This window comes from Colobus angolensis, unplaced genomic scaffold (genome assembly GCF_000951035.1).
Source record: "Colobus angolensis palliatus isolate OR3802 unplaced genomic scaffold, Cang.pa_1.0 Scaffold47, whole genome shotgun sequence".
In the NCBI taxonomy this organism is placed as follows: Eukaryota; Metazoa; Chordata; class Mammalia; order Primates; family Cercopithecidae; genus Colobus; species Colobus angolensis.
In genome coordinates this window covers 5,901,843-5,919,588 of record NW_012118154.1, presented here as the reverse complement: position 1 = coordinate 5,919,588, position 17,746 = coordinate 5,901,843, and the positions used below count along the sequence as shown (strand labels likewise).

Sequence of the window (17,746 nt, the reverse complement as noted above, 5' to 3'; positions counted from 1 at the left end):
TGGGAGGCTGAGGTGGGTGGATCACCTGAGGTCAGGAGTTCAAGACCAGCCTGGCCAACATGGTGAAACCCCGTCTCTACTAAAAATACATATATTAGCCAGGCATGGTGGCACGCATCTGTAATCCCAGCTACTTGGGAGGCTGAGATAGGAGAATCACTTGAACCTGGGAGGCAGAGGTTGCAATGAGCCGAGATCATGCCACTGCACTCCAGCGTGGATGACACAGCAAGACTTCGTCTCAAAAAGAAACAAAAAAAAGAATGTCCAAATCCCCACACCGGTACTTGATTACAAGTTACTTGACTGCCCTGATCCAGCTAAAAGTGATTTAATCTCTTTGCTCCATGATTTCCCAACTATAATAAAGGGATAATGACAGTACCTGTCTGATAGGGATTCTCTGAGTATTTAAAGAGTTTCTATATATAAAACACAAGGCTGAGTACGGTGGCTCACGTCTGTAATCTCAGCACTTCTGGAGGCCGAGGTGAGCAGATTACTTGAGGTCAGGAGTTCAAGACCAGCCTGGCCAACATGGTAAAACCCCATCTCTACTAAAAATACAAAAATTAGCCGGGTGTGGTAGTGCACACCTGTAATCCCAGCTACTCAGGAAGCTGAGGCAGGAGAATCACTCGAGCCCAGGAGGCGGAGGTTGCAGTGAGTTGAGATCGCACCACTGTACTCCAGCCTGGGCAATAGAGCAAAACTCTTGTCTCCAAAAAAAAAAAAAAAAAAAAAGAGAGCATATGTACAAAACACTTAGAACCGTGCCTAGCACAAAGCACAGTGTAGGTGGTGGTTGTTATTACACAAGGGGGAGTACCTGATGAGTTTTGAACTCAGGTGGTAGCAACGTGCTTGGAGAGATGCTTTAACTTGACAGCTACTGACTCCCAGATGAAGAAGTATAAGTTTGGAGGTTAGGACACAGATTAGTAGGCTCAAGCATTCAGGAAACAACAGGATAAGGTAGAACAGGAGCCATGAAGATGAAAAGGAGGGGTGGATTCCAGACACCCGAGGACGTAGCTTCACCAATCAGCCCCTGACTGTGGGATTGGAGGAACGTGATCAACTCCAAGGATCCAGTCTGGTGCCTGGCAAACCCCGGTTCCATTTACAGAGAGGCAGAGTCAAAACAAGAGGTGTGTTTGGGATGGGCATGCTGGGTTTGAGGTGACTCAATATCCAGGCAGAGACATTCATGACAAATAGGGGAAGAGTACTTGGAGGAGCTAACTTGGATGCATAGCGGACCCTGGTGTATTTTGACTGCCCTGTATATACTACTCCTCCTTTGGTAGTAGCAACCCCCATTTTGGAACCCTGAATCCAGTCCATGCATGCAGAGGGGTCTTTAATCAAGGGTCCTGCCCTCACCTACCAAGGGATAGGCCCATGGCCCAAGCAAGCCACACTGAGATGCTTCTACTCTGAATGTGACTCATGACCAGAGTGGCCAATGGCTGAAAACATTTCTGCAGACTGTGCTGTCCAGGGAAGAGAACGGAGCAGTTCCTGCTGCTGAGATACCCTCACAGCTGTCTGATTCTTGACAGTTCCAAGTTGGTCCTTCAGCCTTCCCTGTCATCCAGCGTGAGGCTCCTTGGCCTTCTCCTAAGTCCCCTTTCTTGTTTGAGTCAGCTCAAGTCGGTTGCTGTTGCTTGCAACCCAAGAATTCACAGCGACACTGAACAGCATCGGGAGAGGCTGTGGACAAGATCCCCCAGGGAAGGGCATGGAGAAAGAAAATCCTGAAAGAGGCTGGAGTGAGGGGCAGCAGGGGGTCATTCACAAAGCACAGACAATGAGGCCAAACGCACTGGCTCTGCTCTGTTAGCTGAATGACACTCAGCCTCTCTCTCTGAGCCTCATTCTACATCTAACACATCAATTTCATGGAGCTACCATTAAAATCACAGGGGATGACTTGCACCGTGGCTTACACCTGTAATCCCAGCACTTTGGGAGGCCAAGGTGGGAGGATTGCTTGAATCCAGGAGTTTGAAACCAGCCTGGACAACATAGTGAGAACTTGTCTTTACAAAACTAAAAAATTAACCAGGTGTGGTGGAGCATCCCCGCAGTCATAGCTACTTAGGCGGGGGGCTGAGGCAGGAGGACTGCCGGAGCCCAGGAGGTCAAGACTTCAGGGAGCTATGATCACCCTACTGCACTCCAGCGTGGGCAACAGAGTGAGGCCCTGTCTCAAAAAATAAGTAAATAAAAATAAAAACAATCTCAAGAGATGACATGTATTGTGTATCTTCCCTGCACATAGTCAGTGCTTAATACATGTCAGCTTCCCGATCCTCTCCCGAGCCTCATCCCCTACTTAATTCTGCAAGAGCAGCATTTTCTGGAAAGCAAACGACAAAAAGATTGTGTTAGGGTTTCTAAAAGGGTAATAAAAATGTGCCCTCTTTGCAGGATGAAAACATTTGAGGATCAGTAAATTAACAGAAAAGAAAGCGGCCCTTATGGTTTTTATTCCAGTTTCAAATAAATCTAGCTACATGGCTTTGCTATGTCTTGCAAACAGAAATAACCTCAAAGAGAAGAAAAAAAAAAAATCAGAGTTTCACAGAGGACAGAGGCTTTCCTTCTAGGAAAGGGAAAATGAAGTTTCACGCCGGATAATCCCAACAGCTCTGTTCTCTACCTTCAAGGTACACAGCCAGGCCTCTGCAGGCAGCCCAATTTTCTGAGAGCAAATTTTAGGAGAGGCTCTGACCCCAGAGAAAGAGATCTTTTCTGGTTTCAATCAGGTCAAACTAAGGGCAGCGTAAGCTCCTCACTCTAGCCAATAGCCAATAGCTGGTCTTGCCTGGCTGGTCTACTCCTAACACGCCTGGCCCCTTAAGGAACAGGAAGTAGCTGGAGAGATCAAGGCCAGGGAGCGAGGGGTGGACGGGTCTGGAATCAGGCTGGGCCCTGTCAGCCACATAGGAGTCTGAATTTTGTTCTATGTGCTATTGGAAGCCAGTGGGGGAATTTAAGCAGAAAACGGACAAGCTCTTATTTCATTTCTATCTAGTGGTAGTGTGGAGTATATTGCAATAGGACATATTCAAAATTGGAAAACCAATTATGGCTGCTTTTACTTGTGTCTTGAAGTTGTTAAAAAGAATTATTGGCCGGGCGCGGTGGCTCACGCCTGTAATCTCTGCACTTTGGGAGGCCGAGGCAGGTGGATCACAAGGTCAGGAGTTCGAGACCAGCTTGGCCAACACAGCAAAACCCTGTCTCTACTGAAAATACAAAAATTAGCCAGGCATGGTGGCGCACGCCTGTAGTTCCAGCTACTCAGGAGGCTGAGACAGGAAAATCGCTTGAACCCGGGAGGCGGAGGTTGTGGTAAGCTGAGATCACGCCACTATACTCCAACCTGGGCAACAGAGCAAGACTCCATCTCAAAAAAAAAAAAAAAAGAATTATTGCCAGGCCTTCTTGGCTTAAATAAACACAATATTATCTTAAAGAAAGGTCTAGGGGTGGTGCACCACAATGAGAAACAAAGGTTCTAGAGCAGTGGCTCTCAACAACTGGGTTGGGGGAATGGTGATTTTGTCACCATCCCCATTCCCATCCCAGGGGACATTTAGCCATCTCTGAAGACATTTTTGGCTATCACAAATAGTCAAATGCCTAGTCTAGATGCCTACTAGACTGGCATCTAGGAGGCAGAGGTGCTACTAAATCTACCATGAACAGCACAGCCATCCTCAGAAAAGAGTCAACTGACCACAAACATCCAACATTGTCGGAGTTAAGGAAGCCTGTTACAGAGTTGAGTTTACTGGATTTGGGTCCTAGCTCTCTCACTTAGTAACTGTGTGACTTGGGGCAAGTTACTTAACCTCTCTGTGATCTTCTCCACCCTTAAGCCCAATGCTTTCTCCTGCTACCAAGAGATAGAAAAGAAAAATTGAAAGGCTATCTATCCCACCTACCTTAGAAGTAGGAAGACCTGCCTGGTATAGCCAGGGAGAGGGGAGGGGAAAAAACAGAATAAGAGGCTCTTCCTATGCAGCCAGCAGGAAGAGGGACCACCTATCTCTAAGTCTCCTCTCTCCCGCCATGGGAAATTGAGAAAGCACGAGGAATGCTTCAGGGAAAGGAATCCGACACACTGGCTTTGAAACAGACAGAGCCAGGTTCAATTCTATCTCCACCAAGTAGAAGTTGAGTGGCCTTGAGCAACTTAACCTAAATTTCCATTAACTGTAAAATATGAGTTATCCTTATAATAGTAAAGCATGATGACTAATTTAGTCAATCACTTCAAGAGTTTATTGTCTACTCTGTGTCAGGTAGGGAAATAAATTGTGCAAAGCATCAAGTTAGATCCCTGGCACACAACAAACATTCAATAAACAGTATCTTTTTAAAAAATATATCCTTCTGATTTCAAAATGTATTCACTATAAACTTGTGGAATATACAGTGTAGTAGACATATGTTTATCTGCTCAGCATTCCTTTCTTTGGGGAAGCAAACTGTTCCATTTCTATAAAAGCTCTCCTTGGCCCACGTTCACCCCCACAGGCATGCAACCCAGCTGCACCCAATTAGAATATTCCATTCTTCTGGCCACATGCCCAGGAATGGACATGTGAACCAAGCTGAGACAATCGGACTCTTCCCTGGGCTTTTTCTGGAATCCCAAGCTCTAAAGACTACATGAGCATTGCAGAAGGCCATCTTGTTACCATCTGGGCAGAGTCAGTCTGAAAATGGATTCAGAGACAAGGGACAGAGACATAGTCAAAGACCTGGTGATGTCATCTGAGTCCCTGGATCCAGCCCTACCTGAAGCTGGTCTGACCCTTGGACTCGCAAGTTATAAAAGTCAATAAATGCCCTTTCATTGACTGAGACTAAGTTAAATTTCTGTCACTTACAACTAAAAGGCGTCAGAATAAGATAAAGAGGAAATCATGGTAAGTAAAAGAAAGCACCCCTAATCTCAAAACACAGGAAAAACACCATGACCTTTGAATGTGTGGTCCTCCCAGGTTTTATTGGGGTGATTGTTTGCTTTGTTTCATTTGTGTGTTTTGGGAATGACTGGGGTGATTATGTTTAAAATAAGAAAATAGGCTTTCAAACCAGACCCCTTGGGCTTGAATCCTGACTCTGTCCTTTACTCAGCTGTGTGGCTTTAAGGTTACCCAATCTCTCTGATACATGAAACATATATAGTTATGTTCTCCTTTTCTTAAAGTTGCAAGTTGACATTTTAAGAGAGAAAAAAAAAATAGAAAGGTAACAGCTGGAAAACATAAAGGAAACAGACAAACTTCAGGAAAAAAAGACTAAGCTTCCTGAGCTGTTCATTCTTTATTACGCTAGAATGACGGGCTCCAAGCAAACACTGAAGGGATGGGAGGGTGATGGTTGAAAGATCTAAGCACTTTCCAAGGGTTTTCTTATTTGATTAATGAAAAGGATGAGAATAACGTGTCCAGATTTAAAACAAAACCAAAAAACCGGTAAAACAGTTCTCATGGCTGCATCTGGATCAGTCATGTGATCCATCAAAAGGTATGTGTTATTGATTAATTATCAAAGCTCATGAAACTTCTATTACGGCAGATTATTTGTGGATATTATTAAAATAACTGCTTACTCATTGATATGGAATTATCAAAGCTCATGAAACTTTTCTTCTATTACAGCAGATTATTCACAGATGTTTAAACTAACTTTGCTCACTCATTGATATGGTTCGGCTCTGTGTCCCCTCCCAAATCCCATCTCCAATTGTAATCCCCATAATCGCCACATGTGCAGGGAGGGCGGGCCTGGTGGGAGGTGACTGCATCACCGGGGGCAGTTTCCCCCATGCTGTTCTGGTGATTGTGAGTGAGTTCTCATGAGATCTGATGGTGTTATAAGGGCTCTTCCCCCTCACTCTCTCTCCTTCCTGCCACCTTGTGAAGGAGGTACTTACTTCTTCCACCATGATTGTGCGTTTCCTGAGGCCTCCCCAGCCATGTGGAACTGTGAGTCAATTAAACCTCTTTCCTTTATAAACTACCCAGTCTCAGGTATGTCTCTTTTTTTTTCTTTTCTTTTTTTTTTCTTTTGAGACCGAGTCTCACTATGTCACCCAGGCTGGAGTGCAGTGGTGTGACCTCAGCTCACTCCACCTCCCACAATCAAAGGATTCTCCTGCCTCAGCCTCCCGAGTACCTGAGATTACAGGAGCGCGCCACCACACTGGCTAATTTTTGTATTATTAATAGAGATGGGGTTTTGCCATGTTGGCCAGGCTGGTCTTGAACTCCTGACCTCAAGTGATCTGCCTGCCTCGGCCTTCCAAAGTGCTGGGATTACAGTCGTGAGCCACCACATCCGGTCTCAGGTATTTCTTTATAGCAGTGTGAGAATGGATGAATACTTTCATAATATAATAACTTCATTCACTTTTACTTTCTTAAGTGGGAGACAGAGGACTAGCATTAGAGCATAAGCCATCATTGAGCAAAGTCCATAAAGACTGTGCCTCCGGTATCAATCAGCTGTTCTTACGACAAATTATTGTAGTGCTTTCCTCCTCTGAAAGGTTTGGGGTTTCATCAAAACCTGGGGATGCTAAATGCACATGTGTAAAAATCATCCACCCTGTGTCGTGAGAGGAAAAGTTAACAGTTAGTGCTCTGTAGAATACATAACTGAGAAAGCAATGGTAGAGTTCAAATGGTACCATCTGCAAATAATAAGGAACAGTACTCATGGCCTTGGATGACCACACTAATGTACGGAATACAAACAAAAGAAAAGACTTTTCCTATTTTGAGCCAAAATGAAACTCTATTCATTATATCACTGGGACAAAGAGAATGAGAAATACTGGAATGGAAGGAAAAGCCTTGTGTAAAACAAACACAGCTAAGAGAAAGGAGCAGGGAACGGACTGTGGATATAGTAGCCAGACTATATAGGAATCTAAGAATCTCAATTTCAAGATTCAGTTTTGAGGAGCTGAGTCAATATTTAAAGGAAAAAAAGAAAACCCAGTACATTGTATTGTTTTGAGAGTGACCGACCTTCTCTGACACCGGCCCTCGGGATGAACCCTCCAGGTCCTCATGTACACGATCCAGCAACCAGAGCAGGAATTCCAGGGCGTCATGCTGGGAGTTGCCTTGGAACTGAGAGCCATACTTGGAAACTGCATTCTGAAAGGAAAAAAAGGAAATCCAGAGGTGAATTTGGCCCCTTATACAACCAAGTGAAGGCTCTGTGAGCACCAGGTCTACCAAGTGGTCATTACTCAGCCCTGACCTGGGATGACAGCATGCAAACCGCTGGGGTGGAAATGTTCTTTCATGCCAAAGCCCGCCCTTTTGGGGCAATGTCCCCAAACGGCATGAGGGTCTCTGTATAGAGGAGAAGATATTTGCTTTCCAGAGAACTGCTAATGTATGTTCTATTCTTTGAAAACCCAGAGGGTGGTCTCTGTTGAGTGTTTTGATACTGTTGACCATCTGACCCACCGAAGCTCTCTCCCTGTGACTGCTGGGATATGATGCTCCACTAGTCTTCCCTCCATTGGCCTATTCTCATGCTGTCTCTGTTCACCTAAATGGTGAACAGCCTTCACGTCCTACTTGCTCTCCCTTGCTGATTTCATTCACTCCCATAACTTCAACTCTTTCTTCTATCAGAATACTGACATTTGCAGTGAAGTTGATTTCCTTAAGTACCATGCATGTAGCTCCTCTACTGCCTCTTTCTAACATGTATGAAACTTAAGGATACAAACTTGTTTCTGTGGTTAGGTCATCAAATGGCTGAACCAGCCCTTCACTACTTTGATAAATATGTATTGAGTGTCAACCACATACCAGGCACTATTCTAGGGACCGGGGATACAACAGTGAACAAAACGGATGAAGACTCACTGCCCTCGTGGTGTTCGCATTCCTGGTACCCCTTGCGCTGTCCTTCTGTTACATTGTGTAGCAACTTTGTCATTTTCTGCATAAATGCACATTCCAGCTTTTTAAAAGTTTATTGCAAAGAGTAATATATGCACATACTAAAAAACAATAATGCAATAAAAAAGGATGATAATGAAGTCTTCTTTCTACCTGGCCTTCATCCCACGGTACCCCTTCTCAGGGGACAGCCACTTTTAGCACTTCCTTCAGCATCTTTCCAGGGACTTTTGCTCTACATGTGTGAGCATGTGGGCATCTGGATGTAAGCAAATCACTTGTCTATGTGTTCACACATGCACATGCACACAGCACACGATGGCTGTGGGTCTCTCTTAGACTGCAGAGCCAAGCCTCCAGTCTCATCCCACACAGGTCTGTTCTCTGCTCACGCCTGCCAAAGAGACTGGTCTTAGCAAGGCTGAGGACCAGGACAATCCTTAACACTGCCAATCAAATCAGGCGGTCTGGGCTTTTTTTTTTTTCTTTCTTTTAATTTTCCCTTGAGATTTAAAGGAGACTTTAGAGGCCAGGTGCAGTGGCTCATGCCTGTAATCTCAACAATTTGGGGGGCCAAGGCAGGTGGATTACTTTAAGTTAGGAATTTGACACCAGCCTGGCCAATATAGTGAAACCCTGTCTATACTACAAATACAAAAATTAGCTGGGCGTGGTGGTGCATGTCTGAAATCCCAGCTACTTGGGAGGCTAAGGCAGGAGAATTGCTTGAACTTGGGAGGTAGAGGTTGCAGTGAGGAGAGATTGCACCACTGCACTCCAGCCTGGGTGACATAGTGAGACTCTTGTCTCAAAAAACTAAAAATAAAAATAAAGGAGACTTTAGGATGAGACAAAGCAAAAACGCAAGATCTAATTAACTGAAATGCTTGTTTTGAGTCTTTTTTTTTTTCAAGACAGTGTTTAACTCTTGTTGCCTAGGCTAGAGTGCAATGGCGCGATCTCAGCTCACTGCAACCTCCACCTTCGGGTTCAAGTGATTCTTCTGCCTCAGCCTCCCAAGTAGCTGGGATTACAGGTGCCTGCCACCACACCCAGCTAATGTTTGTATTTTTAGTACAGATGAGGTTTCCCCATTTTGTCCAGGCTGATCTCGAACTCCTGACCTCAGGTGATCTGCCCGCCTCAGCCTCCCCAAGTGTGGCTCTGAGTCTTTATGCCAATCACATTAGTTTGGATTCTTCCCCCAGGCTTCTCTCCGTGTTGATTCCCAAGTAGGGCTACCAGATTTAGCAAATAAAAATACAAGATGCCCAGTTAGATTTGAATTTCACATAAACAATGAATATGTTTTTAGTAGAAATAGGTCCCATGCAATATTTGGGATGTATTTACACTAAAAAGTTATTCATTTTTTATCTGCAATTAAAAGTCAGCTGGGCATAGTATATTTTTCATCTGGCAACCCTACCCTCAAACAACCCTCAAACCTATCTTCTTGTACCAACACATTCTCTTCTGGGTGAGCAGCTGGCTCTTCCAACTCAAAATCTCTAAAACCAGCTCATCCTTTTAATGTAGGTGTCGTCTCTCAGGTTCTCCTTCATATCGGTCAGCTGTCAAGCAGTCTGGATGCTGGCTCCCAAATGTCTCCACCCTTCCCCTATAGAAAAGTCTCATTCCAACTGTTGAGTTCCACCTGTAGCTGACCCAGACAACAATATGTACCTAAGGAGGGGCCCAGCCCCTAGGTTCTCCCCTTGCCAACCCACTGACTTCATGGTAGACCAGACCAATTTTCCTACAGCTCAGCTGAATATTGTCATGCTCTGACTGTAAATCCTTCCTTACTCTCCTGCTCACCACCAAATAGTCCAAGAACCCTCTCTGGTTCAGCCCCAAGTCATATCATTCCATGTTTCAAAGCTCCAGGTAAGTAATCCACCTAGCTGTCCCAAACATGCTTTCCTACTTCTACAGTCTAGACCTTTACTTTTTTTTTTTCTTTCTTTCTTTTTCTGAAACGGAGTTTTGCTCTTGTTGCCCGGCTGGAATGCAATGGCACGACCTGGGCTCACTGCTACCTCTGTCTCCCGGGTTCAAGCGATTCTCCTGCCTCAGCCTCCCACGTAGCTGGGATTACAGGGGCCTGCCATCACACCTGGCTAATTTTTGTATTTTTAGTAAAGATGGGGTTTCACCATGTTGGCCGGGCTGGTCTCGAACTCCTGATCTCAGGTGATCCACCCACCTCGGCCTCCCAAAGTGCTGGGATTATAGGAGTGAGCCACCGCATCTAGCTTAGACTTTTGCTTTTGTTCTTCCTTCCATGTGAAATCCATTCCTCTCCAGTTAATCACGATGATCCTTTAAGCCTGACACTCTTCATCTTAGCCTGGCTTATAGTACCTGACAACCTTTTCAGAAAGGAGGTGACAACTTCAAGAAGCCAAGACACGATAGGGCCTTAAACATGTCCCTCTCTATAAACGGCAATTCCACTTTGGGGGATGTTGCCTTAGGAAATGAGAGATACAAGCAGAGATGTCTTTACACATCAAAGTCATCTGGGTGAAAACTTATGACACAGTCAGATGGCCTTAAAATGTATGACTGATGAAATACAAATGATAAAGAAAATAATAATCTGGTCATAAGAAGAAAAAAATGCAAAAATACATTATTTGAGATTGTTTTTATATATTTATAGATAGCAAAATAAAAGACCAGAAAATACATGGCAAAATAGTAGCAAATGGTTACCATAGAATAATGGGATCATGAGTAATTTTTTAATTTTCATTTGTAAATGACAAAGTTTTTAAACAGTGAACATTGTTCTTTGTCTTTTTCCAGTTATAAAGTATTTGGCAGGTATTTCTCAGAATTATTTTTAATAACCTCCTGATGACTACAGAAGTAATTCCCCTAGAAAGTCTGTGGAAACAGGCCGGGGGTTGTGGCTCACGCCTGTAATCCCAGCATTTTGGGGGGCCGAGGTGGGCAGATCACAAGGTCACGAGATCAAGACCATCCAGGCTACTAAGGTGAAACCCGATCTCTACTAAAAATACAAAAAATTAGCTGGGCGTGGTGGTGGGCACCTGTAGTTCCAGCTGCTCGGCAGGCTGAGGCAGGAGAATCACTTGAACCCAGGAGGTGGAGGTTGTAGTAAGCCGAGATCGTGCCCCTGCACTCCAGCCTGGGCAACAGAGCGAGACTCCATCTCAAAAAAAAAAAAAAAAGTCTATGGAAACATAACTAGAACTGCACAAAGCAGTTCCCAAGAAGTTAATTAACTTGGGAAGAATGAACTGCAATATTTGGTTACTTATCCCACATCTTTTTTCTTTTTCTTTTTTTTCCGCTGAGGTCTGCTATGTTGACCAGGCTGGTCTAGAACTCCTGGCCTCAAGCGGTCCTCCCATCTCGGCCTCCCAAAGTGCTAGATTTACAGGCATGAGCCACCGTGCCCAGCCCTATATTTGGTTATTTCTCTCCTTCAACACGGCATAACTCTATCCGTGTGTATGTTTTCTTTCCCAAACATTGACAATTTTTAACACTTCTTATTAAAATTATTCCTAGTTATTTCATATTTCTGGTTGTTTTATGAATAAAAATCTAATTTTATATATTCCAAATGGTTATTCCTTTGATTTTCTACCTTCCATCTGATGTAACTAATGACAGTAATAAAGCTAAAATAAGGATTTCTAGAATGTTTTAGTAATTTTCTTTCCGTTTAATTTTTTTTTTTTTTTTTTGAGGCGGAGTCTCACTCTGTTGCCCAGGCTGGAGTGCAGTGGTGCGGTCTTGGCTCACTGCAAGCTCCGCCTCCCGGGTTCCCGCCATTCTCCTGCCTCAGCCTCCCGAGTAGCTGGGACTACAGGCACCCGCCACCACGCCCGGCTAGTTTTTTGTATTTTTTTTTTTTAGTAGAGACGGGGTTTCACCATGTTAGCCACCGTTTAATATTTTTTACTCCCTTTCCATTTTATGTCTGTTTTGTCCAGAACTTCCAAAACATAAGAGTGGTGAGGAAGGCATCCTTGTTGTTAAAAAGCCATGTCTCCATTATATCACTGTAGGACTAAAAGGGATGCTTAAGCACATAAGATAATATAAATTCCAGATGGCTAAAATGTTTAATATAACCATAGAAAAGCTGGTACATAAAATCAAATATTTATCATAAGGTATGATATAAATAAATCTAAATCTTCCAATATTGGGGTAGGGGGAAGATGGAGACAGTTTTGAGGAAATATTTGTAGCAAATATGCCAAGAGCTAAGGAACTTACAGAAACCTAAAAACATTGAGACCAAGGCAGAATAGAGAGATGCATAAGAATATTGAGCAGATGGGCCGGGTAAAGTGACTCACTGGTCAGGAGTTCAAGACCAGCCTGGCCAACATGGTGAAACCCCATCTCTGCTAAAAATACAAAAATTAGTTGGGCATGGTGGCACGCGCCTGTAGTCCCAGCTACTCAGCAGTCTGAGGCAGGAGAATTGCTTGAACTTGGGAGGCAGAGGTTGCAGTGAGCTAAGATCGCACCACTGCTGCATTCCAGCCTGGGTGACAGAGCGAGACTGTGTCTCAAAAAAAAAAAAGAACATTGAACAGATGATTGATTCCAAAAGCAGACTCACAACTAGTAAAGAAACATGGAAAAATCTTCCACCTCACTCCTAATCAAAGAAATAAAAATAAAAAACCATTTTTAGAAGTTTAGAAGATAATGCTATTTCTTAGGATGCAAAGGCACAAGCACAATGTAATGAATTTTGGTGACTCGAGGGGAAGGGTAGGAGGTGGGTGAAGGCTAAAAGACTGCACACTGGGTCCAGTGTCCATTGCTCAAGTGATGGGTGCACCAAAATCTCTCAAATCACCACTAAAGAACTTATCCATGTAACCAAATACTACCTGTTCCCCAAAAACCTATTAAAATGTTTAAAATATGCTATTTCTTTTTGTTGAATAAATTAATAAAAAGGGATGGAGATTTATTGTACAGCCTGGTGATTATAGTTAATAATAATATATTATATACTTGAAAATTGCCATGGGAATAGATTGTAAATGTTCTCACCACAAAAACGTAAGTATGTTGGCCAGGCGCGGTGGCTTACACCTGTAATCCCAGCACTTTGGGAGGCTGAGGCAGGCGGATCACTTAGGGTCAGGAGTTTGAGACCAGCCTGGCCAACATGGCGAAACCCTGTATCTACTAAAATATAAAAAATAGCCGGGCGTGGTGGTGCACGTCTGTAATCCCAGCTACTTGGGAGGCTGAGGCAGGAGAATCACCTGAATCCAGAAAGTAGAGGTTGCAGTGAGCCAAGATAGTGCCCCTGCACTCCAGCCTGGGCAACAGAGCAAAACTCCATCTCGACAACAACAACAACAACAACAACTCAATATTTAAAATTGAGATGGTGACTACACAGGTTCACACATTTGTTAAAACTTCCTAAATTTTATGCTTATACTGGGTGCATTTCATCATATATAGTTTAGACCTCAATAAAGTTGATCTAAAAAGTAAAAATAGATAATAAAACAGTCATACCTTTGCTTTGCCTATGTAATTCCATTTGTAGGAATTAAGCTTATGGGAATAATCACAGCTAAGGACAGTGATTTAAATACAAGAAACTTCAATACAGTATAATACTGGAAAATGGAAACTCCATTTCCATTTTATGTCTTACTGTTTTGTCCAGAACTTCCAAAACATAAGAGTGATGAAGAAGGCATCCTTGTTTTTAAAAAATCTCCAGTATATCACTGTAGATCTAAAATTGATGTGTAAGCACATAAACTAATATAAATTCCAGATGGCTAAAATTTTTAATATAACCATAGATCTCCATACAGAATTGGTTCATTTCATAATATGTTAATTGTTAAAGACTCAATTATTAATGATTTTGTGTATTATTAAGACTAGGAAAACGTAACAGTGCTTAAATGAGAAAAGCAGGATATAAAACTAAAATTTTCAATTGTTTATACTTTGAAACATATCAATATATTTACAATGGTTATCTCTAGGGGTTAAAATTACAGATCTCTTTTTTTTATATTTTAACTTTTTTTTTTTAAATGTGCAGCATTTAATTACATCATTAGAAAAGCACAGAAAATCAAATATTGCATGTTCTTACTTATAAGTGGGAGCTAAATCTTGCGTACACATGGACATAAGGAAGGGGACTCCAAAAGGAAGGAGGGAGGGAGGGAGGCAGGGGGACAAGGGCTGAAAAACTTCCTATTGGGCACTGTGTTCACTATCTGGGTGACAGGGTCAAGAGAAGCTCAAACCTCAGCATCACACAATATACCCTTATAACAAACCTGCACACGTACCCACTGAATGTAAAATAAAAATGTAAAATTTTAAAAAAGAAAAAAAAGAAAAGAATTCTAGATAATACCACGGACAGGACTTTTCTTTCTGTTTTTCAGAGGGAGTCTCACTCTGTCACCCAGGCTGGAGTACAGTGGCACAATCTTGGCTCACTGCAACCTCGGCCTCCCAGGTTCAAGCAATTCGCCTGTCTTAGCCTCCTGAGTAGCTGGGACTACAGGCACACGCCACCATGCCTGGCTAATTTTTGTATTTTTAGTAGAGATAGGGTTTCATCATATTGGTCAGGAGGCTGAGGTAGGAGGATCACTTGAGCCCAGGAGTTGAAAACTGTAGTGAGCTATGATGACACCACTATACTCCAGCCTGGATGACAGAGTGAGACTCTCTCTTTTCAAGAGAGAGAGAGACAGCGAGAGAGAGAGGAAGGAGGGAGAGAGGGAGGGAAGGATGGAAGGCAGAGAGGGTGGGCGGGAAAAAAATAGAAAGGGAGAGAAAGAGAAAGAAAAAGAAAGAGGAAGGAAGGAAGAGAGAGAGAAAGAGAAAGAGAAAGGAAAGGAAAGGAAAAGACAAGACAAGACTCCTTAAGACAACCTAACGTGGTGTGTCTGCAAGTAATTCTCCAGCCTTTCCTCCCCAGCCAAGTGGGCTTTTATTCATTTATTGAACAGAAAGTCTCTCGGCCCCACCTCCTTCCCTGGTTGGCATTTCAGTTCCCAGGTCCTGGAATGCACTCTCCCATCTTCCCAAGCCCTTCATTGACACCTAATCCTTCAAAATTCAACTCGGTGGCTGGTTACCTCTCCAGGGAAGCTTTCCCTGCCCACCCCACAGAATCTCCCCCTATCAAATCACATTTTCCTGCTGTCACTATCATAGCACCTTGGATTTGTCCTTTCTAACATGTTTCTGTTCCAATTATGTTCCTGTGTGATTATTTCATTAACATCTATTTCTACCTCTAGACCTTAAGCCCCTGGAGAGTAGCCCCAGAATCTGTGTTTGTACTCCTCACTCATCATGCATTCCATGCATTCCCAGTCTAGTCTCTGGACATTCAATAAGTATTTGTTGAATGAATGCTTCCCTATCTGTAAAATAAGAAGAGCTCACCTAGATTTCAATCCATAAGCCTGGATTCTGGGATCCTCCACTCCTCCCTCCAAAGCTGACTACCCAAAAATCCCAGGAAATTCCAGATTGTATCTTCCTCATTAACATATTACAAACTTGATTATCCTTCAGTTCCCTGAGGCTTACTGGGAGCTCCCAGACCCTGGGGATTTGACAGCAGGAGAGAGATGGGAAATCCTGGTGAGTCACTGAGGGCTACTACTAATTTCGGAGTTTTTTTTTTTTTTGAGACAGAGTATGGCTCTGTTGCGCAGGCTGGAGTGCAGTGGCACAACCTCGGCTCACTGCAAGCTCCGCCTCCCTGGTTCACGCCATTCTCCTGCCTCAGCCTCCCAAGTAGCTAGGACTACAGGTGCCCGCCACCACGCCCGGCTAATTTTTTTTTTTTTTTGTATTTTTAGTAGAGACGGGGTTTCACCGTGTTAGCCAGGATGGTCTCGATCTCCTGACCTCGTGATCCGCCCACCTTGGCCTCCCAAAGTGCTGGGATTACAGGCGTGAGCCACTGCACTCGGCCAATTCCGAGTTTTTTCAAACTACTGCAGCCTCTCCCATTGCTGTGGTAACTGGATGGAGATGCATCTAGCACGAGAAAATGTACACAAAGATTATCTCCCTCCCTCCTCTAGGTTTCTGCAGGTGAAAAGGTGTCATGATAGAATAACGAACATTTCCTATGAGGCTGGCACTGTGCTCTACATTCGAACTCACTTAATACAACAACCCTGTAACAAGGTAGGTACCACTATGGTTCTATATTAAAGATGAAGAAAGTTGCAGCACAGAGACATCTGGTAACCTGCTCAAGGTCACACAACTCCAGAGACCTTGCTCTTAACCACTATACCACACTGCCTCTTTCTTAAAAAGCAAATGTCACCAAAAAGAGACATTTAGTGACAACCATTTGTCCCACCGGCTGCTGCAGAACAGTGCTTCGCTAATGGAGGCAGGAGGGAGGAAGGTGGGGGTTGGCATCTCACGGGTCACATGGCAAACACTGCTTTCTCAGGCTGAAACTCAAGAGCGGTGATGCTTGTGGAATGAACACTGACAGGTTTCCCCCTCCTCCAAGAACAATCACTAGTCTGTAGGGAGCTTCAGAACTGCGGGTTTCTTTTTTTTTTTTTTCAGGAAGTAAGCCATGTGCACCAATTATCAGGAACCCTTTAATCCAACTGGGACCCCAAACAAACACCCCGCTTTAACCCCGGGTGATGTGATACAAACAATTTACAACGCCTCAAGACCCTGCAGCATCCCGAGTAAGTAGACCGTGATCTAGCAGACAATAAAATGCAAGCCCGTGCTCATACATTGTAGCGGATTGAATGCGCCTTAAACAAAAGGATGCTATCTCCAAAATAGCACGCTCGCTGCCTTTGCTGGGCACTCAGCACGGTACCTGGCCTGCAGGTTGTCAGATTCCACCGGGCTTAGAATAAAATCCAAACTCTTTACCGTTGCCTCCTACGTCTTACATGATCTGGCGAAACTCATCTGCCTGCTAATCTCCAACGCCACTGGTTTTCTTTCCTTCCATGTCTCCAGTACTCAGCTCCTTTGGGTCTATGGCAATTTTACTTGCTGTTCCCCCTGCCTGCATTAGTCCTAGAGCTTGCCCTGACCGCATCCTTCTCATCATTCAGATCTCAACGCAAGCATCACCTCCTTCCCCTGAGGCCTTGGCCTTTCAACGTCCCACTCCCCACCCCACATCATTCCAGACTGGAAGCTCTAGAGCGGGCGTTAGAACGCTGTCCGGCCCTCAAGCCTTCAATACTTCAACAAATGCTTGTTGAATCCAAAAACTCTGATTACTCTTCAATCTGCCAGCTCCCCTCACTCCCTCTCAAAATACCTAGGAGAATTAATTTATAAAGAAAATATACGCAAGCGACAGCGTAACACATCGACTCAAAACAAAGCCGGTAATCCGGGGCTGAACTGGTCAATGGCATCTAAAGAAGGCCCCAAGAAAACCCCTTCCTGATCGTGCACACACTTTTCAAGAGGCGAAACCAGGGGGCCAGGGCGGCCGCCGGCGCAACGCTGCCTACCTTGAACTCCGCGGAAAGTTGGGGCGTGTATTCGCGAGTCCAGAGCGCGCGCACCAGCGCCGCCAGCTGCTCAGTGACCTCGGCGCGGCCTGGCGCCGCCCGGTAGCGCCCCAGCGCCAGGAACTCAGCCAGCAGGTCGGTGTTGCTGAGACACTGCACCACGGCGTTCATGAAACAGGTGTTGCCGTGGTTCTTCAAGCCCTGAGCGCCCGGCGGCCGCGCCCCATCGCCGGCGGGGAGCTGAAGCTGGGGCTGGGG

General features: G+C 44.3%; 1 protein-coding gene across 1 annotated transcript in view; it reads right to left on the bottom strand.

Annotated features, from left to right (window-relative positions):
- The window catches only part of LOC105523700 (ubiquitin carboxyl-terminal hydrolase 43-like), a 32,610-nt gene that overhangs the window by 12,996 nt on the left and 1,868 nt on the right, over window positions 1-17,746 (bottom strand). The window contains exons 3-4 of the mRNA XM_011958647.1: window positions 17,489-17,740; window positions 7,062-7,193 (exon numbers count right to left, since the gene is read on the bottom strand). Of these exons, the coding sequence (XP_011814037.1) occupies window positions 7,062-7,193; window positions 17,489-17,740 (384 nt within the window). The remainder of the gene's footprint in view (window positions 1-7,061; window positions 7,194-17,488; window positions 17,741-17,746) is intronic.